Below are 23,978 nucleotides of genomic sequence, written 5' to 3' on the forward strand. Positions count from 1 at the left end.
GAGTAAGGCCAAGGGGCCGCACACACCCACGCCATGGACACGCATATGTCACAGACACATGCACACACACACCACAAATGTGCACATCACAGAAATGCAGCACAGACATGCATGTGTCACAGACACACACACACGCACACCACAGGCACACACACCAGAGACACACCACGGACACACGTGCCACACACACACACACAAATATGCACGCCACACACACATGCACCACAGACACACGTGCCACACGCACATATCACAGACACACACGCATATCACAGACGTGTAAATCATGGAAGTACCTCCATCACAGAAACACATCACAGACACGACTGCATCCTAGACGCATTCATATCTCAGAGACACACATCCTGGACATGACCGTATCGCACATGAGCCTTACGTGGCTCTTGAAGGCCTTGCGGACGTGCCCATGGGCGGCCTTCTGGACCACAGCATACCGACGCACGCAGTACGTGTTCTGGGGTTTGATGATGCTGGCGATGACCTCCGTGAGCCTGTCCTGGGGGATGGTGTCATACGCACCCGTCACATCTACCTGCGTGAGTGGAGGCGAGGAGGCTGACAGTGGCCACCCAGCAACTCAGACATCACCTCTGCCCTCAGGGCCTGGCCTGGCAGCGTCCCCCGCTCTCTCTCTGACCCCCACCCCTCCAGACCCCAAGGGCAGGGTGGGCTGTGTCCTCTCTGAGCCTCAGGACAGGAGGCCCCTGGCTCAGGACTGGGGTGCGAGACACCTGGGCCTGGTGGCTGAGCTGGTGCGGTTCCTTCTCTGACGGGAACTGGAATCCAGTGGGACCCTCCCTGGGAATAGGAGCCTGGGCAGTCAGGGTGCACAGTCGGGCCCATGTGCTGCAGCAAAGGCTGAAGGTCTCCACCCCAGGGGCCGGGTGTGTCCCCAACAGTGACAGGGTCACCTGCACTCCCTGCGGTCCACCCAGGAGTACCTCTTCCACCCAACATGAGGTGCCAATCAGGCAGCCACTCCCAAGGTCCAGCAGGGCTGCTCACGGGGGCCCCGGCACCCACCTTGACGAAGTACAGCTCAGGTGGCGGGTCCTGGGCCCGCACGCGCAGCACGAAGGTGCGCCAGGCCTTGTGGATGTCATCTAGGCCCAGCACAGAGGCACCCAGGAGGCCGGGGCGCCGCGCCCGCTCGTAGTTGAGCACGCTGAACAGTGCCTTCACCCGCGAGCTGAGACGCTTGGCCTGGCGGGGACAGCACGGGAGACAGTCAGCAAAGTGGACCCGGCCAAGCGCCCCGCCCCACCATAGGGACCCAGGGGAGAAGCAGCCCCACCCCAGTGTCCCCAGCCCCCCAGCCCCGGGACCTAGACCCCCTCCCAGCTTCCCCAGACCCTGTTTGAAACGTGCTCCTGGCTGCATGTGTGTTGCACACGGGATCCTCATGCCACACCTCTGTCCACCTCACCCCACACTCCCCTCAGATGACGGGGTCACTGCAGCCACCGCAGCCACAGGCGTGGGGTGCAGGAGCGGTGGGGCGAGGCCCCAGGATCCTCAGAGCCCGGTGGGCTCCTGGCAGCCGTGGCCTGGTCCCCGGGCCCCACACGGAAGCACACGGTGCCTGAACACCACAGCAGGACACGGATCCGGGACCTCGGGCTCTGCTGTGTCCAGGCCCAGGCCCGGCTGCTTCTTGTGGTCCTCAGAGCCTGTCCCTGCCCCAGGACCTCCCCCAACACCCCCACGCTGCTTTTCTGGAGGCACCGGCACCTCGGCCGCCTCACCATGCCCACAAATGGGTTGGAACCGTGCCGTGGCCCTGGCTGTGTCCTGTGGCCCCTCCTCCGGGCCCTTCATCTAAGCTGATACCAAATGTGGGGCGCGAATGCACTTCTGTTTAAAAAGGAAACGAAACCAAAGCACAGCCACCCTCTTTTCTCTGCGGAACGTTCTGGCTCCCACGACGTAGTCCATGTTCACGATCGGCCGGAGGCCGTCAGGCTTGGGGATGAAGCGGAGTCTGGACGCCAGCAGGGCGGGCCTGGCTTCCCGGTGCTGCCTGACCTCTGCTTCCGACAGCTCCCGCAGCTGCACCCTCTTCAAGTGCTGTCTGCAAACAGAGAGCCCCTCAGGAGCCTCGCTCAGCCAGGCAACAGACTGGGGGGAAGCTCACGGGAAGCCACAACCCCCATCGACTCAGTGAGGGCTCAGGGCACCCACGGCAGCACACGCTGAAGGCCTTGCCCAGGGCCACGTCCACCCATGCCAGCCAGATGCCTCCGAGAGCCCCTCTACTTGCAGGGCACCTGAGCACCTGGACACCTGGTCCTATATTCAACCCTGGGGACGCCCAGTCCGGTGGTCAACCACCAGGGTGACTGTCCCACCGTCAGCACCAGGGAGCCTGGTCCCATGATCAACCCCCCAGATTGCCTGTCTGGTGGCCGCCACCCAGGATGGGGTACAAGGCTGCATCTGGGGCCCCATGAACCCATGCTCCCTCCACACAGGATGCCTGTCCCTCTGGTACAGCCGCTGGAGTAGCCCAAGGCTGGCCCCAGGCAGGACCCCCAGGCAGAAAGAGCTGCATCCCTTCAGATGGAGAGGGTGGGAGAGGCTGCTTAGGGAAGCTCAGCCAAGGAGCAGAATCAGCTCCTGTGAGCCCACCAGTTTCCTGACACCTCTGCCCTTTGGCCTTTTCCCCCAAAACCACCCATGGGGGCATGGGGGGCTGGAGCGGCCACACCTGGACCTGGGCATCTGTGGCTGATGGCCTGGCGCTCCATGGCCACTGGGGCCGCGGGTGCTCCAGAGCTGGTGCCCTGACCCCAGGCCGCAGGCCCAGCTGAGTGCAGAAAAGGCACAGTACCCTGTCCAGGGAGGAGGGGCCTCCGAGGCCCCTCAGGCAGAACAACAGTCCCAGTAGTGACAAGGAGCATCTTGGGGACCACCACGTCCGTCTGCTCCTTCCGGCCACCCCAGTTAAATTCTTTCCAAAATACTGGTCAAATGACCATGTTGGGTAGCACACCATTAAATACGTGTAATGTCTAAGTAGGGTGCATTGTGTATTAACTCGTTCCCGCAGGGAAAGCCCTGACCCTCCCCCAGATGCAGGAGGAAACGGCCCCAGCACCACGTCGGGGTCCCCAGCCCAGAGGCTGTGTTACCTCTGATGAGGTCTGCTGCCAGCTCCCTCTGCAGACATCCTGATTTGGGGCATGGGGTGTGACAAGGCCCCCCAGGGACTCGAGTGTGCAGAGGAGCTGGGGAAGCCCTGACCTTGTGACTAAAGCCCTCCACAGTCAGCCTGGGCGGGACACGGAGAAGCTAATACTACGGCCTGGGCTCAGGCTGGCGTCTCCCAGACCAGCACTCCAGTCCCTCACTGATGCAAATCCAGCTTGAATCTGCCACAATCCTTCACACTCTTATCAGCTGAACAGTGCAGACAAAATCTCACAGCCATTCAAATGCAGCCACCTAGAAGTCAGCTCATGGTGGACCTCTCCTATCCCCAGGTGCTCCCTGCAGTGAGTCGCCAAGTGGGTGGGATTTTATCCTCTCATGACCTGAATCCAACAGATTAAAGATTCATACAGAACAGCATGAATTAAAAGAGAATCGGGGGCTGGGCACAGTGGCTTAGCCTGTCAATCCAGCACTTTGGGAGGCCAAGGTGGGTGGATCACCTCAGGTCAGGAGTTCGAGACCAGCCTGGCCAACATGGTGAAACCCTGTCTCTACTAAAAGTACAAAAACTAGACATGCGTGGTGGCAGGTGCCTGTAATCCCAGCTACTTAGGAGGCTGAGGCTGGAGAATCGCTTAAACCTGGGAGGTGCAGGTTGCAGTGAGCCAAGATTACACCACCGCACTCCAGCCTAGGCAACAGTGAGACTCCATCTCAAAAAAAAAAAAAAAAAAAAAAACCAAGAGGGAGAATCAGACCTACATCCCGAGGAGGGGCAAGCAGGCTAGTGGTAGTGTTTCCATCCAATATAAATCCCTTCTGCTTTACAAACTCTAGAGACCACTTGGCACAAACTCCTGATTTTACAGGTAAAATAACGTGAGCTCCAGGCAGTCAGAGCCTTGCACAGAATCCACTTGGACCAGGCCTGTGACAGGGCCCCTGGCTCCCAGCCCAGAGCTGCACAGCCAGGGAAGCACTGGCAAGTGGAGACAGGCACACACTGAGAAGCAAAGAACTGGCGTGGGGATACACTACCTGATTCCAATGCTTTGCAACTTGCTCCAGACACTCTTACGGTAGAAAAAGAGCCTGTTCTTCTGAAACGTGGTCTCCGTGACATAAAAGAAAGACCTGAGCAGCTCGACCACGTACACGCTCATCAGCCAGTACAGGAACTTGGCCAGGATCTCCTCCCGCAGACGGTGCTCCGCGGCCGGAACACAGCCAACCCCTGAAACGAGAAGGACGCTGCACAACCAGGTCGCCAAGGGCCTGGCGACCTCACCCCGGACCTGCACCATCCAGACACCGCACATCCAGATCACAGCAGGGCCTGGCGACGTCACCCCGGACCTACACCATCCGGACACTGCACGTCCAGATCACCGAGGGCCTGGCAACCTACCCCAGACCTGCACCATCTGGACACTGCACATCCAGATCACCAAGGGCCTGGTGACCTCACCCCGGACCTGCACCATCCAGACACTGCACATCCAGCTCACCGAGGGCCTGGCGACCCTGGTCACCACCCCAGACCTGCACCATCCAGTACGACAGCCATGGCCACGGGAAGCCCAGCAGGTCCAGGCCGAGATGGCCACGCACGGGACCTCCACACGGGATCCCGCAGACAAAGCTCAAAAAACATCAAATGTCCTGTGAGTGACGCTCCCACCAATGACACCCTAAAATGATGAGGTGTGGACACGCTGGGCTTCAGTAAAATCTGTTATTATGTTAATTTCACCTTTTCTTTTTTACTTTTTTAATGTGGCTACTAGAATTTTTTTTTTTTTTTTTTTTTTTTTTTGAGACAGAGTCTCACTCTGTTGCCAGGCTGGAGTGCAGTGGTGCAATGTCAGCTCACTGCAACTTCCAACTCCCTGGTTCAAGCGATTCTCCTGCCTCAGCCTCCCAGGTAGCTGGGATTACAGGCACCCGCCACCACGCCCAGCTAATTTTTGTGTTTTTAGTACAGATGAGGTTTCACCATGTTGGCCAAGATGGTCTCGACCTCCTGACCTCGTGATCCACCCGCCTCGGTCTCCCAAAGTGCGGGGATTACAGGCATGAGCCACCGCGCCCAGCCTAGAAATTTTAAAATTATCCACGTGGCTCACGTCATGCTCCTGTTGGGCGACAACGGCTCGGGGCCTCATCCTTTGTCCTGGTTCCCAAGCAGAAGGGAGGAAGCAGACACTCCCCTGCCAGGCAGCACCGTCAGAGCTGGCGCCACACCGCGGGCTTGCGCGATTTCAAACTCGACACCACGGAGCCACCAGATCCCCACATGCCGGGGTTTTCCAGGCTGAACCCAGGCCGAGCGGACGTTGCTGTCACTCACTGGCTAAGGAACGCTGGCCACGTGGTGCTCCAGACACTCACAGGCCAAGATGACCGCCCTCTTTGTGGTCTCCACATCTTCATCTGTGCATCATAAGCAGAGGTCCCCGGACGTCGCTAGATGCCATGGAGGCCAGCACAGGTAAAGCTGGGGTTTACCAGCAATAACAACACAGAAGAACCATGCAAAGGACAAGGAAGGGGACCCCAGACGGCGGGCCTGAGACAGAAGACAGATGGGAAACAAAGAGGAAAAGCAGGGCGGGGGCAAAGCTAAAGAAACACTGAACACGGAAAACAATATTAATAATGCTTAGCTTGTGGGGGTGTCAAGATGCCTGAGATAGAACTAAGTCAGCAGGGAAAACAGCACACAGGCTGGGGGTGGTGACCAGAGTTAAAATACGCTAAGGGTCTTATTGCTCAGGACAAGGCTAGCAATGTTTCAGACTTCATTGTAAAAGATCAGGGTACGCCGGGCACGGTGGCTCACACCTGTAATCCCAGCACTGTGGGAGGCCAAGGCGGGCAGATCACTTGAGGTCAGGTGTTTGAGACCAGCCTGGCCAACATGGTGAAACCCAATCTCTACTAAAAATACAAAAATTAGCCAGGCGTGGTGGCGGGCGCCTGTAATCCCAGCTACTCATGAGGTTGAGGAATGAGAACTGCTTGAACCCAGGAGGCAGAGGTTGCAGTGAGCCAAGATTGCACCATTGCACTCCAGCCTGGGTGACAGAGTGAGATTCTGTCTCAATAAACAAAAGCAAACAACGACAACAAAAAGATCAGGGGGTAACACTAAGCAAAAGGAAATAAAAGCAAATGCCCAGTGACCAGGAGGCAACGACAGGATCAACACACGCTCGGCAGGACACGCACACGGCAGCCCAAGAGGTGGTGAGAAGCAAGGGAAAGACGACACGCAACAGGCAAAAGGAGAATCAGAGTGCACCAGACGGGTCTCTAGTGACAAAAAAACGAAAACACGTCAGGTTATCCAGTTAAACAACGACTGTCAGACTGGATTGGAAATTCACCTACATGCTGTTAATAGGACATACCTACACTACAAGAATATAAAGTGTTGAAAATTAGGCCAGGCGCGGTGGCTCACGCCTGTAATTCAGCACTTTGGGAAGCCGAGGTAGGTGGATCCCTTGAGTCCAAGAGTTTGAGACCAGCCTGGGCAACACAGCAAGACCCTGTCTCCAGAAAAAATTTAAAAATTAGCCAGGTGTAGAGGTGCGTGTCTGTAGTTCCAGCTACTCAGGAGGCTGAGGTGAGAGGATGGCTCAGGCCAGAAGGTAAAGGTTACACTGACCTGTGATCACACCACTGCACTCACCCTGGGTGACAGAGCAAGACTCTGTCTCAAAAAAAAGAAAAAAAAAAAAAAATATATATATATATATAAAAATTAAAGGCAGAAAACAGACATAGCAAGAAAATACTAATCAAAAGAAGCCCAGTGTGGCAGCACTAAGAGCAATTTAAAAAAAGAATTACTAGATTACTAGAGACATAGAAATCTACAAAAGATTCACGCATCAGGAAGATAAAAATTCTACCATGTGCATGCACCTAATAATGCCTCACATAAATGCTACCAAACGAGAAGAAATGAACAGACCCATCCCCCAGGTGAGGGGCTGTGGCCTCCTTCTTGGAATTTCATGCATCTAGAAGGAGACAGAAGCTTTGCACAGGACCTTAATAAGCTGGATATCGTGAACGTGCCCACTATTGACAGGATGTCAAATTTACAATGGACAGTTCTGGAAACCATCCACACACTAGATCACAAAGCAAGCCTCCACAAACTTCAAATAATTGGTATTATACAGACCACTACACAACTGAGTTAGAAATCATAACAAAATGATAACTTAAAATACTCGACATATCTTGATACTCTACATATCTTGAACATAAACAATGTTCAAATAACTCACTGCTCAAAGAAATCACAGAATAAGCTAAAGAATACTTAAAAGTGACTGATATCAAAATGATTTCACATCGAAACACAGGGTGCACAAAGAAAAAAATCACAGAATAAGAATACTTAAAAGAAGTATTAACACTTTTAAGTATTTTAAGAACACTTAAAAGTGGCTGATGTTGAAATTACTTCACATCAAACCACAGGGTGCAGCTAAAGCAGCACTTAGAGGGAAAGGCATAACTAAACTAAGAAGCTAGAAAAGGAATGAAAGAATAAACCAAAAGAAAGCATACAATGGAAAGATAGAAATGTCAGAGGTAAATCAGTGAAATTCAAAACTAAGACCCAAGAGAGAAGTCTGACGAAGGCTGGCGGAGACACTGGCCCTCCACCTGGGTCTCAGAGCAGGAGACAGAGGGGGACACCCCAACCTGTAGCTGGATGTCAATCCATGTGAAGGGGCGACTGGAGGCAGAGCCCAGCCTAAGCAATGAGCGGCAGGTACCCAGAATAAGGTGACAAGTGTTGCCACCCACCCAAGGGGGCCAACCAGAGGGGCAGCTTGGGAGAAAACAGGACAAGTGAGGGGGCTGGGGTGCCTTGCTTTCCTTCAGGCCACAGAGAACCCTTTCTGGGATGTCTCCAGCAACACTTGGCAGCAGACACAGGCAGCCCAGAGTCCAGCCTCGGCATGGGACAAGCTGGGAGAGGAGTATTGGCAGCATGCGTGTGGGCACGTGGTGGGCAAGCCAGGCCCAACAGAGGCAAGCGGACCTGAAGCTGTGGCTGCAGTGCCTGGCAGGCGGGAGGCGAGAGCCTGCAGTCCCGTGTCCCTGTAGCAAAATGGAATGGGGAGGTGACCAAGAAGAGCCGAGCATCAGAAAAGATAGGCTTGGGGACCAGCACTGTGCCTGCACCATCTACCCAGGCAATGGGCAACCGGCGCAGCTGTGGCTATAGAAAGAGCAAATATTCAGGAGCAAGCTCAAGTGAGCAAAAGCAAGGACACCCCGGGCCACACCTCACTCACTCTGCATATGACAAGGACACCCAGGGACAGCGCCTCACTCACCCTACACGTGACAGGGACACCCGGGGACCACGCCTCACTCACCCTACACATGACAGGAACACCCAGGGACAGTGCCTCACTCACTTTACACGTGACAGGGACACCTGGGGACAGCGCCTCACTCACTCTGCATATGACAGGGACACCCGGGGACAGCGCCTCACTCACCCTGCACATGAGAGGGACACCCGGGGACCGTGCCTCACTCACCCTGCACGTGACAGGGACACCCGGGGACAGCACCTCACACTCACTCTGCATATGACAGGGACACCCAGGGGCCGCGCCTCACTCACCCTGCACGTGACAGGGACACCCAGGGACCATGCCTGAGTCCCTGCACAAGCCAGGGGCAGATTGTGACCTCATCTGAAATCAGAGAATAGCAATAATGACAGGCAGAGTCCTGATCAGAGAACTCAAACTCTCCTCGACGAAGGAAGCTGGAGCACAAAAAGCAAAAATGGGTTGCATGACGCTTATCTGACTCGGCGTGGTCCACCTGAGCCGCAGCAGGTGTGAGGCAGCTGCTGTTCGACGGGTAGGGACTTCCAGTCACACAAGACGCCGCATTTCAAGCAACCTGCTGTAAACACGGCCGAGTTAGAAATTCCGCACTGTACACAGAAAACCGTGTTAGGACTGCCAATCTCATGTTATATGACTTTTGCCACCATAAAAAGAAAAAAAAGAAAAAAAAAGAGCCCCGGGAAGGTCACCCTCCTTGTCTGCATGGCCGGAAGTCTCACATGTCTTGGGAGTTTTTGGGGAGGGTCGTGAAATCGGGACTCCTTCTAGCTGCCACTGTAGGGCCTGGGAAGCACTAGGAGCCAAAAGGGGGCTGGCGCGGAGGTGCCTCAACATCAAATCCAGAAAAACAGGGTGGGGACATGGCAGACCCAGCAGCACCAACCCCTGAACACCCACAAACACTGTCCCTTCCTGAGCAGGTGGAGCCATCTGCTGTCCTCTGCTCCCACATGGCCCTCTTCATACCTAAAGATGGGACCAGGATCTGTGCTGGAGGATGGTCTTACCTCCCTCCCTCTACCCTGTCCTGGCACAGTCAACGAACGCTTTTTTTTTTTTAAAGACAGAGTTTCACTCTTGTCGCCCAGGCTGGAGTGCAATGGCACAACCTCAGCTCACTGCAACCTCCGCCTCCCGGGTTCAAGTGATTCTCCTGCCTCAGCCTCCCAAGTAGCTGGGATTACAGGCACGCGCCACCATGCCCAGCTAATTTTTGTATTTTTAGTACAGATAGGGTTTCACCATGTTGGTCAGGCCGGTCTCAAACTCCTGACCTCAGGTGATCCACCTGCCTCAGCTTCCCAAAGTGCTGGGATTACAGGCGTGAGCCACCGCACCTGGCCGTCAACACGCAATTAAATCTTAAACACAAACCTGCATATTGGCTGACCACGTGCACCTGCAAAACCCTTACCTCCCACCCCCAGGAAGACGGGGTTCTCCTCCCCACCTCTCATTCCCACCCTTGAAATTGCGAAGAGGAGTATAGGTAACCTGCAGGCACCCTCGCCAGAGCGTCTGTGCTTCCAGACACTTCTGCCCATTGCCGGCAACCCGGCTCCACTGCCGCGCCCAGCCTCCTCTGTTCACTGCTCTGGCCTCAGCGCCTGGAAACTGCGTGTCCATCAAAACGTGAAGGTGAACCTCGTAAGTTTATGCAAACTGGACAGGAGGGAGAGCAGAGGCAGAGATCACCGTGTCCACTCGACGTCCTGAGCGAGAAGCCACGTGTGCCCACGTGACGATGGAGACCGGAGGACCAGGGCTCTGCCTGCCCCCTTTTCTGAGCCCCTACTGCATTCAGCTCTGGGGCCTGGGCCCTCGACGGCCACCACCTCCTCACCTGGGCTCCTGCGCAGCCAAGCGCAGTCCCGCACGCTCATCTTCCACGTCAGCTCCTGCAGCGAGAGCTTGGCATGCTTCCCCAGAGAGATGAACTTCTTGGTGTTCCTGAGGAAGCGGCGTTCGTTGTGCCTGGAGCCCCAGAGGCCTGGGGGCACCAGCCGGCGCAGGCAAGCCCGCACGAAGCCGTACACCTGCCAGGGGCTGCTGTGCTGGCGGAGCAGCTGCACCAGGCGACGGGGGTCTGTGTCCTCCTCGGGGGCCGCCACAGAGCCCTGGGGCTTCTCCCGGGCACAGACACCGGCTGCTGGGGTGACCGCAGCCCGCAGTGGGCAGTGAGTCTTGAGGAGCACCCCGTAGGGGCACTGCGCGTGGTTCCCAAGCAGCTCCAGAAACAGGGGCCGCATTTGCCAGTAGCGCTGGGGCAGGCGGGGCAACCTGCGGGGAGTCCCTGGCATCCAGGGCCTGGAACCCAGAAAGATGGTCTCCACGAGCCTCCGAGCACCTGTCAGGCTGGGCCTCAGGGAGCTGAGTAGGAAGGAGGGCCGCAGCTGCTCCTTGTCGCCTGAGGAGTAGAGGAAGTGCTTGGTCTCGGCGTACACCGGGGGACAAGGCGTGTCCCAGGGACGTGGTGGCCGCGATGTGGATGGGGGGCCCGCGTGGTGCTGGCGGCCCACGGATGGGTGGGAGTGGCGCGTGCCAGACAGCGCACCCTCCAAAGAGGTGGCTTCTTCGGCGGGTCTGGCAGGTGACACCACACAGAAACCACGGTCACTCGGTCCACACGTCCTGTCCGGGTGGGCCCAGGACCCCTGCCCAACGGGCGTCCCCTCTGGCTCAGGGGCAGCCCCACGCCTGGGCCTCTTGGGCAACGGCAGACTTCGGCTGGCACTGCCCCCGCGCCTCCTCGCACCCGGGGCTGGCAGGCTCAGGGGGACCCTGGCCTGCCTGACGCTATGGTTCCAGGCCCGTTCGCATCCCAGACGCCTTCGGGTTCCACTCGCGTGTGGCGGGGGCCGGGCCTGAGTGGCAGCGCCGAGCTCGTACAGCGGCGGCCCGCACACCTGGTAGGCGCAGCTGGGAGCCACCAGCACAAACAGCGCGCAGCGTGCCAGCAGGTGAACTAGCACGTCGTCGCCCACGCGGCGCAGCAGCAACCCCCACGCCCCGCTCCCGCGCAGTGCGTCGGTCACCGTGTTGGGCAGGTAGCTGCGCACGCTGGTGGTGAAGGCCTCGGGGGGACCGCCGCGGGCCCCGTCCAGCAGCGCGAAGCCGAAGGCCAGCACGTTCCGCGCGCCGCGCTCGCACAGCCTCTGCAGCACCCGAGCCACCAGCTCCTTCAGGCAGGACACCTGCGGGGGAAGCGCCCTGAGTCCCCTGCGCTGCTCTCCGCATGTCGCTGGTTCCCCCCGGCCGCCCTCAACCCCAGCCGGACGCGGACCCCGGGGAGGCCCACCTGGCGGAAGGAGGGGGCGGCAGGGGGCGGCCGTGCGTCCCAGGGCACGCACACCAGGCACTGGGCCACTAGCGCGCGAAAAGCCGCCGGGTCTCCGCGCTGCACCAGCCGCCAGCCCTGGGGCCCCAGGCGCCGCACGAACGTGGCCAGCGGCAGCACCTCGCGGTAGTGGCTGCGCAGCAGGGAGCGCACGGCTCGGCAGCGGGGAGCGCGCGGCATCGCGGGGGTGGCCGGGGCCAGGGCCTCCCACGTGCGCAGCAGGACGCAGCGCTGCCTGCAACCCGCGCCGCGAGGAGAGGGCGGGGCCGCGGAAAGGAAGGGGAAGGGCTGGGAGGGCCCGCAGGGGGCTGGGCCGGGGACCCGGGAGGGGTCGAGACGGGGGCGGGGTCCGCGCGGAGGAGGCGGAGCTGCAAGGTGAAGGGGCAGGACGGGAGCCCGGGTCCCTAGTCCCTCCGCCACTTGGGAAGCGCGGTCCTGGGCGTCTGCGCCCGCGAATCCACTGGGAGCCCGGCCTGGCCCCGACCGCGCAGCTGCTCCGGGCGGACCCGGGGGTCTGGGCCGCGCTTCCCCACCCGCGCGCCGCTCCCGCTCCCAGGGTGCAGGGACCCCAGCGAGGGCCCCAGCGGAGAGGGGTCGAATCGGCCTAGGCTGTGGGGTAACCCGAGGGAGGGGCCGTGATGTGGGGGCCCTGGGAACAGGTGCGTGCGGCGACCCTTTCGCCGCTGGCCTGATCTGGAGACCCAGGGCTGCCCCCAGGTCCGGACGCGGGGCGTCGGGCTCTGGGCACCGCGAATGCCGGGCGTAAAGGAGAGGACGGAGGCTCGTAGACGCGGCTGGGGAGGAACCCGAGGACCCAGCGCTCCCTGGACGGGCACGCGGGGCCTCCCGGAGCGCCTCCCTGCAACGCTTTCCCGCGACTTGGGCTCCTTGACACAGGCCCGTCATTTCTCTTTGCAGGTTCTCAGGCGGCGAGGGGTCCCCACCATGAGCAAACCACCCCAAATCTGTTAATCACCCACCGGGACGGTCCCGTCGAGAAAGGGTGGGAAATGGAGCCGGGCGCTCTTGCTGGCCGCGCACCGGGCGCCTCACACCCGCCACAACGGCCTTGACCCTGGGCCCCGGCGCTCTATCCGGCAGATGAGGCCAACCTCTGGTCACATCGCGCCCTCACAGGGAGGAGGGCAGCCTCGGGGTCCAGGCACCTGGCTCCAAGCATTGGACTGCAGAGCTAGGAGGCCCGACTTCCAGCCCAGCAGTAGAAGCCACACGGCCACTGGGCCCCTCCAGATCTGGGGCCCCGGCACAACCGCAGGACAGCTGAGGACTTCCCAGGAATCCAGACTCTGGGTTGCTCAAGTTTGGATCTAAGGGGCGAGAAACTTCTGGGTCTCCCGAGGCCTTGCAGGGATGCTGTAGCTGAGGTCGGCAAACACTGAAATGCTAACAAATGCAACCTTAAATGTAACCTTTCCTACCTTCAGAAGCTGGCGGAGGAAATTGCTTTATTTATGGAGCTAGCATTTGAACAGGCCTCGCACCCTCCCTGGGCCGTCACACTCGCTGGAGGTTAGCCTCGTCTTGTAAATACTTAGGATTACAGGTCGCTCTTCTAGAAATCCCCTTAGTGAACCCTAAGCCTTTTTAAAGGGCTGTGTTTGTGAATTGTCTCTGCCACTAGGGCAAAGGGGCGGTTTGGAAAATTTGTTCCAGCAAAAGTTAAGTTGTAGCTTACTCTGGTTCTCTGCAGAGAAGCCAACATAGAAAACATAATTTTAAAAGAGGGAATAGAAGAAATGAAGGCAGAAGATTACACTGGAGTAATTAACACCATGTGCATGGTGAGGAAACGCCTCCCAGCACTCAGTGAAGATCGCTGATACCCAGAAGACACCCCAGTATTATGGGTGCAGTTAGTCTGTCTTTGAAAAGCTGATGATGTCCTAGTCATCACAGTGTAAAACATCAAGAATGTTCTAACAACAACAAAAAAATTCTATCATTGGCTTAAAACACCACAACACTTGAGTGGGGTGAGCTTCCTACCTCAGACCCAGATGTTTCTAAACAGAGTAAATTCTGAGCTGGGCATGATAGCTCACACCTGTAATCCCAGCACTTTGGGAGGTGGAGGCGGGTGGATCATCTGAGATCAGGAGTTCGGGACCAGCGTGGCCAACATGGTGAACCCCCCCCCCACCCCCGTCTCTACTAAAAATACAAAAAATTAGCTGGGCATGGTGGCGCGTGCCTGTAATCCCAGCCAAATGGGAGGCCAAAGCAGGAGAATCACTTGAACCTGGGAGGCAGAGGCTGCAGTAAGCCAAGATCACGCCATCGCACTCCCTCCAGCCTGAGCAACAAGAGTGAAACTCCCGTCTCAAAACAAAACAAACAAGCAAACAAATGAAGCAGTGGATTCTGTACCAGCAGTGAAAAATAGCAAAGTATCATTCCTTCCTCCACAGGAGTGAAACTCCTCTGCCCCTGGTGGGGGGGGGGGGGGGGCGGGGGGAGAAGGGGTTCAATCCCAGTAGAGTGGGAGGGATGGACTTTAATTTCTACATGTTTCAGCACACACTGAGACATTGAGATTCAGGACGGTGTCCACACTCGCGCCCTGATTCTACATCAGGTTTCTACTGGCAGATGGCAACCCCACTGGGACCTGAGGCCTGCAGCCTCCCAGCGGCTGGCAGGGTGGGGGCATCGCAGCCCGTGCAGTGGGTCCCATGGCGTAACAGGTGGTCACAGAAACTGTGAATATGTCGAGACGGTGTATCCCCAGTCTACGAAGAATTGCAGAAAATATCAAAGGAGGGTAACTCCTGAGTAAAGGGGAAATTGAACTCCATGAACTCCTTACCAGTGGGTGTGACTTGAGCCCAGGGAAGTTTTAAAATGGTTAAATAGGCCAGGTGCAGTGGCTCATGCCTGTAATCCCAGCACTTTGGGAGGCTGAGGTCAGGAGTTTGAGATCAGCCTGACCAACATGGTGAAAGCCCATCTCTACTAAAAATACAAAATTAGCCGGGTGTGGTGGTGCACGCCTGAAATCCCAGCTACTTGGGAGGCTGAGGCACGAGAATTGCTTGAACCCAGGAGACGGAGGTTGCAGTGAGCCGAGATCATGCCACTGCACTCCAGCCTGGGCAACAAGAGCATAACTCTGTCTCAAAAAGTAAGTAAATAAAATAAAATAGCTAAATAAAATCACTCGTGCCTGCCCTGCCCTTGCCTGGAGGCGCTTCAGCCCTGTCCTTGGATGTTTCTGTAAACTTTTGTTTTGAAATAATCCTAGATTCACAGTGCATGGTTTCCTGTTGCTTCTGCAAATCCCCACACACTTTGTGCTAGAAGGGCAACGCGGGTGCCCTCCTATGGCACGGAGGCCAGAGGTCCATGATGGGCCCTGGTGGGCTAAGGGCCACCTGTGCCTTCCTGCTGCAGGCTCCGTGGAGAGTCCCTTCCCCGCTTTTTCCAGCTTCTGGAGGCGCTTGCAGGCCTGGGCTCGAGGCCCCTCCTCCCTTTTCAGCCTCGGACTGACTCTGCCTCCATTGTCCCGAGGCTGCACCCCTCTGACCCTCCTGCCTGCCTCCTCCCAGAACCCCTGGATTACTTTTCAGGCCTGCAGGTAATCCCAAAGGATCCCGGACCTCAGGGTCCTCACGGTGATCACACCTGCAAAGGCCCTGGGGCCGGGCAGGTTCTGTCCACAGGTCTAGGGGAATCAGGACGCGGGCATCTCTAGAGCATTATCCTGCCCAGGACACTCGGGCATGGCAAAGATGGCACAGCCTCTGGGTTCCCCCATCCCCACTCCCCTATGGTTAGTCTCCCATAACTGAGCCAATACTGTCAGAACCAGGAAACTGGCTTTAGTAAAAGGTGCGTGCAGTAGCCCCCCGCTGCTGTCCCCACTGTCCCTAAACCCCTAACCACTCCCCTGCCCTGGGGTGAAATTCTCTCTTTTTGAGCATGTTGCGTATGTGGAGTCCTAGCCCACGGATGTGGCAGTTTTGACTCGGTGTAATTCCCTTGAGATGCCTGCAGGCTTTATAAACGGCGTGTTCCTCTTCACTGCTGAGGAACTGTCCACGGTGCAGACGGACCCGTTTGTTTAAACAGTTTGTTAAAGGACATTTTAGCAGGGATTTCCCCGCTTTGTAGCTATTAAAATAAAACAGCGGGGGTCGGTCATGGACAGGAGTTTGTACATGATGTGCATAGTCGCATGAATTCCCAGGGCTGTGGGATAAATGTCCAGGGGTGCGATTGCTGGGTCTTTTGGCAAGAGGATGCTTAGTGCTTGTGGAAACTGCCACTCTGTGTTCCAGAGGGAGGGGGGCAGGAAAGTGCTGGGCAGAGAAGGGCGGGTCCCTGGCAAGGGCTCCATCCCCGGGCCTGTGCCCACGGACCTAGGTGAGGACAGGCACTCATACCTTCACACCCAAATGTCACATTTCCCAAGAGCACCCTGGCCCACCACGCCTATAAAAACCCCGAGACCCTAGCGGGCAGAGACACACGCAGCTGGACGTGGAAAGGAGCACAGAAACAGAAGAACACACCGGCAGGCCCCGGCAGATGACAGGAGAGGGGGAGCGCCTGGAAATGGAGGTCAGCGTGCAGCCGGACGCCAGGAACCTGCATCGGGGGCCACGAGCCAGGTTCAGGCTCAGAGGAGCCAGTCTGGGAGGCGCAGAATCTCCTCCCTTCAACGCGTGTGAGTGTTGGGGAAGGAGACAGACACCCCATGTAAGGAGGAACCGTGCGAGCTACGTTGCTGAGACAAGACACCGTGGGACAGGTGAGACGGCAGCGCTGGAACATGGCCCACCCAGGGTTTAGGAAGCTGCTGGAGAAGCTGAGGCCTGGAGAAGCTGAGGCCTGGAGGCAGAGGGTGTGGAGACAGGGCTGGCCTCCGTGTGGCACCCCAGGATGAGTCTCCAGGGCAGATGGCGCCCTCAGGAAGCAGCAACCAGGCCCTAGAATCTGGGGGACTGCCTGCCAGGGCACCCTCAGGGTCCTGTCTCCCAGGGTCTACTAGTCTAAAGGAACAGATTGTTCCAGCCGCTGTTGTCACCCCAGCCTGGTGGCTGAAAGCAGCCTCATCTCTCCTGGATTCTAATACATCAGGGGTGTGGGCCGGGCTCTGGTACAAACACCAAAGAATGGTGTTTGTATTGAGTTTTGTCATGGCTTGTCACGCCTGAAGAAGTTGCTGGAATCGTTCAATCCTTAGGGGTGAAGATGAATAACGATGGAAGTAACGGTCTCCATCAATAGAGGCGTATAATTTACATGGCCATTTCATGCACACGACTTCATTACCCTTGACCCACCCAGGGAAGCGGGCAGGCAAGGGTCATGTTCGTTTCCACAGGTTCAGGGCTCCGTGACTTCCTGGGTCAGTGCGGGTGGCCCCAGGAAGCTGGTGTGGGGTCCTGAGTCACACACAGCGTGGCCGTCCAATGCGGCAGCTCCCAGGGAGGACAGTCAGTGGTCCTGCTGTCGGCCTCCCAGGCTGGGGACTCTCTCCCTGGTGGCTTTGCCGCGCTCATAGTCCTGCCGCCCGGTCCTCTCCTCGTGTACTTTCCCTTGCACCCTAAGCCACCTTATGAAAGCCAATAAAAAGTACTTAGGGTGAAAAATCCCTCTGAACATGGTTATTAAATCCTTGGACCTTGGCAAACATAGCTCAGTTCCTGTTTTACGCCTTTGGATTTCTGCACTCCTGAATGTTATTTGATGAAATTTAAGAAAATACTAAGATAAAATTATCCATTCGGATGTTGAAAGGTTGAATTTATTCATGGAATTAAGTCTTTCAATCCCGCCGTCGCTGTCCGCCCCCAGCCGCATCCCGGTTTGTTATTAAGCCAGGGTCAGACTCCTCTCTCCAGGGCGGGGGTCTGTGGAACTCTTTGCAAGAGGGTCCTCAGCAGGGGCTCGGAGAAGCTCCGTGGGGTCACTCTGTCCTGATCAGCAGCCACGAGGGCAAGAGAGGAAGAGAGAAAAGAGGGAAATGACCGCAGAGCTGGGCATCTGGTTTTCCCTTGAGAAGGTGCCTCCATGACTTTCTGTTTTAAAGAAGGCACCTAACTCAAGCTTCCTTCAGGATATACCTCGGTCACTGCTTCAGACGAAGAAAAGGTTTAAGCCATACTTCCAGGTGCCTTGACTCCTTTCCCTCTGGCACGCGCCCGGGTGAGCGCCATAGCTGCTGGCCTGGGTTTGAGCGGAGGCTTCTGACTCCTTGCATTCCTGCCGGCTGCCTTTTCCAGGTGGCATCCAGAGCAATCTTTGAAAAGCATAAATAAGGGCACTTCATGCGCTGCTCACCAACCGAGGCAGCCTTCTCATCGCCCCTTCCCACCCTAGCTTTCCTGCCCTCGGGTCATCAGGCCTCTGCCTTGCACCTGGGTCTTGGCCAGGGACCCTTGAAGATCTGAAGTGGCTCAGGTCCACAGAGCCACCTGCTTCCTACCTGGTATTCTAATTCTTCTGGAGGAAATCACCAACATTTTTGGTTTCAGGATTCATACAGATTAAGTTTAACCAAACATGAACATGCAATCAAAAATCTCCAAGCATACAAGAAAAAAAAGCACCATGAATGAGAGGTGGAAGAAACAAGACGAACACAAAAACACAGTGTAATCAGATACACCAATTCTGCAGCTCAATTTTAGAGATCTCTGTAATTATTGGTAATTAATAAAGATTACCTTTCACCATTATTAGCCGTTGTTTTAGGGTTTATAGAATGCCTCTTTAACTTCTCCCAGCCTGTCTTTAGTTAAAATTAAGTCACTTACAGAGAGTATAAGCGTCTAACAACAGTAACTTCCACCACTCCCTCCTCACATTTCTGTCATTGTGGCCATAACTTTTACTTCTTCAGAAGCTAGAAACCCCACAATACATTGTTCTTATTTTAGATTAAGTGGTTAATTACCTTTTATAATTGTTTTAATTTTTAATTTCTAATATAGTAGAGTATATATTTATAGGGTACATAAAAATTAAAATTTTAATTTTCTTTTGTTTTTGTTTTGAGACGGAGTCTTGCTCTGTCACCCAGGCTGGAGTGCAGTGACATGATCTCAGCTCACTGCAACCTCCACTTCCCAGGTTCAAGCAATTCTCCTGTCTCAGCCTCTTGAGTAGTTGGGACTACAGGCATGTGCCACCACTCCTGGCTAATTTTTGTATCTTTAGTAGAGACAGGGTTTCATCATGGTGGCCAGGCTGATTTCAAACTCCTGACCTCAAGTGATCCACCCGCCTTGGCCTCCCAAAATGCTGGGATTACAGGCATGAGCCACCATGCCTTGCCATTAAAATTTTAATTTTTAATATAGTAGGGTTTATATTTATAGCGTACATGAGATATTTTGATACAGGCATACGATGTGTAATAATCACATCAGGGTAAATGGGGTATCTATCACCTTCAAGCATTTATCCTTTCTTTGTGTTACAAACAATCCAATTATACTCTTTTAGTTATTTTAAAACATACAATAAATTATTGTTGACTCTAGTCACCCTGTCCCCCACCCCTCTAGAACCACCATTCTACTCTATTTCCATGTCAATTGTTTTAATTTTTAGCTACCACAAATAAGGGACAACATGAAAAGTTTGTCTTTCTGTGCCTGGCTTATTTCACTTAACACACTGACCAGTGCCACCCATATGCTGTTGCAAATGACAGGATCTCATTCTTTTTTATGGCTGAATAGTACTCCACTGTGCACGTACACCACATTTTCTTTTTCCATTCATCTGTTGATGGACACTTAGGTTGCTTCCAAACCTTGGCTGCTATGAACAGTGCTGCAGTAAATGTGAGAATGGAGATAGCTTGTTGATACACTGATTTCCTTTTTTGGGGTATATACCTAGCAATGGGACTGCTGTATGGTAGCTCTATTTTTAGTTTTTTGAGGAACTTTCAAACTGTTCTCCACAGTGGTACCAATTTCCATTCCCACCAACAGTGTCCAAGGGTTTCCTTTTCTCCACATCCTCACTGGCATTTGTTATTGCCTGCCTTTTGACTAAAAGCCATTTTAACTGGGGTGAGATGATATCTCATAGTCGTTCTGATTTGCATTTCTCTGATGATCAGTGATGCTGAGCACATCTTCAGATGCCTGTTTGCCATTTGTTTGACTTATTTTGAGAAATGTCTACCCAGATCTTTTGCTTATTTTTAAAAATCAGCTTATTAGATGTTTTTCCTATAGAGTAGTTTGAGCTCCTTATATATACTGGTTGTTAATTCCTTGTTAGATGAATAGTTTGCAAATATTTTCTCCCATTCTGTGGGTTGTCTTTTCTCTTTGTTGATTGTTTCCTTTGCTGGGCAGAAGCTTTTTAACTTGGTGTGATCCCGTTTGTCTGTTTTTGCTTTGGTTGCCTGTGCCTGCAGGGAATTACTCAAGAAGTCTTTGCCCACTCCAATGTCCTGGAGAGTTTCTCCAGTGTTTTCTTTTCGTAGTTGCAATGTTTGAGGTCTTAGATTTAAGTCTTTAATCATTTTGATTTGCTTTTGTATATGGTGAGAGATAGAGTTCTAGTATTGTTATTTTGCACATGGATATCCAGTCCCTCCAGCACCATTTATTGAAGAGATTATCTTTTCCCTAAAGTATGTTCTTGGCACCTTTGTCAAAAACGAGTTCACTGTAGCTGCATGAATTTGTTTCTGGATTCTCTATTCTGTTCCTCTGGTCCATGTGTTGTCTGTTTTTACACCAGTACCATGTGGTTTTTGTTACTGTAGCTTTGTAGTATAATTTGAAGTCAGGTAACGTGATGCTTCCAGTTTTGTTCTTTTTGCTCAGGATAGCTTTGGCTGTTCTGGGTCTTTTGTGATTCTATACAAATCTTAGAATTGTTTCTTCTATTTCTGTGAAGAACATCATTAGTATTTTAATAGGGATTGCATTGAATTTGTAAATTGCTTTGGGTAGTATGGACATTTTAACAGTATTTATTCTTCCAATCCATGAACATGGAATATCTTTTCTTTTTTTGTGTGTGTGTCCTCTTCAATTTCTTTTATCAATGTTTTATAGTTTTCATTGTAGAGATCTTTCACTTCTTTGGTTAATTCCTAGCTGTTTAATTTTATTTGTAGCTATCATAAATAGCCTTGCTTTTTTGATTTCTTTTTCAGATTGTTTGCTGTTGGAATATAGAAATACTACTGGTTTTTGTACATTGATTTGTATCCTGCTGTACCAAATTTCAATTCTAATAGTTTTTTAGTGGTGTCTTAAGTCTTTTCCAGATGTAAGATCACATCATCTGCAAACGGGATAATTTGACTTCTTCCTTTCCAGTTTGGATGCTTTTTATTTCTTTCTCTTATCTGATTGCTCTAGCTAGGACTTCTAGTACTATGTTGAATCACAGTGGTGAAAGTGGGCATCCTTGTCGTTTTCCAGATCTTAGAGGAAAGGCTTTCAGTTTCTCCTTATGATACTACCTGGGTCTGTCATATAGGGCTTTTATTATGTTGAAGTATGTTTCTTCTTCTTCCTCTTTCCCTTCCCCTTCCCCTTCCACTTCTCCTCCACCTCCTCCTTCTCCTCCTCCCTTCTCCCTCCCTTCTCCCTTCTCCTTCTCCTTCTTCTTATTCAATGGGGTCTTGTTCTGTTGTCCAGGCTGGAGTACAGTGACATGTTCATGGCTCACTGCAGCCTCGACCTCCCAGGCTCAAGTGATTCTCCCACCTCAGCCTCCAGAGTAGCTGGGACTACAGGCATGTGCCATCATGCCTGGCTAATTTTTTTAAAAAAGTTTTTTGTAGACCAGGTCTCATTTTGTTGCCCAGGCTAGTCTCAAACTCCTGGACTCAAGCAGTCATCCCACCTTGGCCTCCCAGAGTGCTGGGATCGCAGGTGTGAGCCACTGTGCCTGGCCTGTATGTTTCCTGTATACCTGGTTTTTTGAGGGTTTTTATCATGAAGGGTGCTGAATTTTATCAAATGCTTTTTCTGCATGAAGTGAAATAATCATATAGTTTTTGTCCTTCATTCTGTTAGGATGATGTATCACATTGATTGATTTGCATATGTTGAACCATCCTTCCATCCCTGGAATAAATCCCACTTGGTCACAATGAATGATCTTTCAAACCTGTTGTTTAATTTGGTTTGCTAGTGTTTTGTTGAGGATTTTTGTATCAGTATTCATCAGGGATATTGGCCTGCAGTTTTCTTTTCTTTCTGTTTTTTTGTTTGTTTGTTTTTGATGTGTTTTTGTCTGGTTTTGGAATCAGGGTAACTGGTCATGTAGAATGAGTTTGGAAGTATTCTTTCCTCTATTTTTCAGAATAATTTGAGTAGGATTGGAATTCATTCTTCTTTAAATGATTGGTAAAATCCAGCAGGGAAGCCGTTGGGTCCTGGGCTTCTGTTTGCTGGGAGACTTTTTATTATGGCTTTAATCCCATTATTGTTATTGGTCTCTTTGGGCTTTGGATTTCTTCATGGTTCAATCTTGGTAGGTTGTATGCATCTAGGAATTTACCTATTTCTTCTAGTTTTTTCAATTTATTAGTGTACAGTTGCTCATAGTAGCCTCTAGTGAACCTTTGAATTTCTGTGGTATCAGTTGTAATGTCTCTTTTTTCATCTCTGACTTTATTTGTTTAGGTCTTCTTTCCTTTTTTCTTAGTCTGGGCAAAGGTTTTTCAATTTTATTTATCTTTTCAAAAAACCAACTTTTATTTTTGTTGATCTTTTGTATTATTATCTTTGTTTCAGTTTCATTTATTTCTGCTCTGATCTTTATTATTTCGTTTCTTTTACCAGTTTTAGGTTTAGTTTGCTCCTCTTTTCTAGTTCTTTAAGGTGCATCATTAGGTTGTATTTTTAAGTTTTGTACTTTTTTTCTTTTTTCTTGAGACAGGGTTTCACTCTTATTACCCAGGCTGGAGTCCAATGGCGCGATCTCGGCTCACTGCAACCTCCACCTCCTGAGTTCAAGCGGTTATCCTGCCTCAGCCTCCCGAGTAGCTGGGATTACAAGCATGTGCCACCACGCCTAGCTAACTTTGTATTTTTAGTAGCGACGGGGTTTCTCCATGTTGGTCAGGCTGGTCTCGAACTCCTGACCTCAGGTGATCTGCCTGCCTTGGCCTCCCAAAGTGCTGGGATTACAGGCATAAGCTACTGCGCCTGGCTTTTCTACTTTTTTGATGTAGCTGCTTATAGCTATAAACTTCCTTCTTAGTACTGCTTTTGCTGTATACCATGGGTTTTGGGATATTATGTTTCCGTTATCATTTGCTTAAATAAATTTTTCAATTTCCTTTTTAATTTCTTCACTGACTCACTGGTCATTCAGGAGTATATTGTTTAATTTTCATGTGTTTGTATAGTTTTCAAAATTCCTCTTGTTGTTGATTTCTGGTTTTATTCCACTGTGGCCAGAGAAGATGCTTTATATTATTTCAATTTTTTTGAATTTTTTTTTTTTGAGACAGGTTCTCATTCTGTCACCAAGGCTGGCCTGCGGTGTTGCAATCATGGCTCACTGTAGCCTTGAACTCTTGGGCTCAAGTGATCCTCCCACTTCAGCCTCCTAAGTAGCTGGGACTACAGGCACACACCACTATGCCTGGCTAATTAAAAAAAAAAATTTGTGGAGACAGGGTCTCACTGTTTTGCCCAGGCTGGTCTCAAACTCCTGTACTCAAGAGATCCTCCCACCTCAGCCTCCCAAAGTGCTGGGATTACAAGCACAAGCCATCATGCCTGGCTCAATTTTTTTGAATTTTTAATGGCTTGTTCTGTGGCCTAATATATGGTCTATCCTTGAGAATGATCCATGTGCTGAGGAAAAAATGCGTATTCTGCAACTACTGGATGAAATATCTTGTAAATATCAATTAGGTACATTTGTTCTATATTATAGATTAAGTCCAATTTTTTGGTTGATTTTCTGTCTGGATGATCTGTCCAATGCTAAAAGTGGGGTGTTGAAGTCTCCAGCTATTATTGTATGGGGATCTATCTCTCTCTTCAGTTCTAATAATATTTGCTTTATATATCTGGGTGTCCCAGTGTTGGGTGCATATAAAT

The 23,978-nt window shown here is 52.8% G+C and overlaps 1 protein-coding gene across 1 annotated transcript in view; it reads right to left on the reverse strand.

Annotated features, from left to right (window-relative positions):
• Positions 1–12,090, reverse strand: part of TERT (telomerase reverse transcriptase) — a 34,632-nt gene extending 22,542 nt beyond the window's left edge. The window contains exons 1-6 of the mRNA XM_032135213.2: positions 11,872–12,090; positions 10,417–11,767; positions 4,213–4,408; positions 1,912–2,092; positions 1,045–1,224; positions 398–553 (exon numbers count right to left, since the gene is read on the reverse strand). Of these exons, the coding sequence (XP_031991104.1) occupies positions 398–553; positions 1,045–1,224; positions 1,912–2,092; positions 4,213–4,408; positions 10,417–11,767; positions 11,872–12,090 (2,283 nt within the window). The remainder of the gene's footprint in view (positions 1–397; positions 554–1,044; positions 1,225–1,911; positions 2,093–4,212; positions 4,409–10,416; positions 11,768–11,871) is intronic.
• Between the last annotated feature and the right edge of the window lie 11,888 nt (positions 12,091–23,978).

This window comes from Hylobates moloch, unplaced genomic scaffold (genome assembly GCF_009828535.3).
Source record: "Hylobates moloch isolate HMO894 unplaced genomic scaffold, HMol_V3 SCAFFOLD_17, whole genome shotgun sequence".
Lineage (NCBI taxonomy): Eukaryota > Metazoa > Chordata > Mammalia > Primates > Hylobatidae > Hylobates > Hylobates moloch.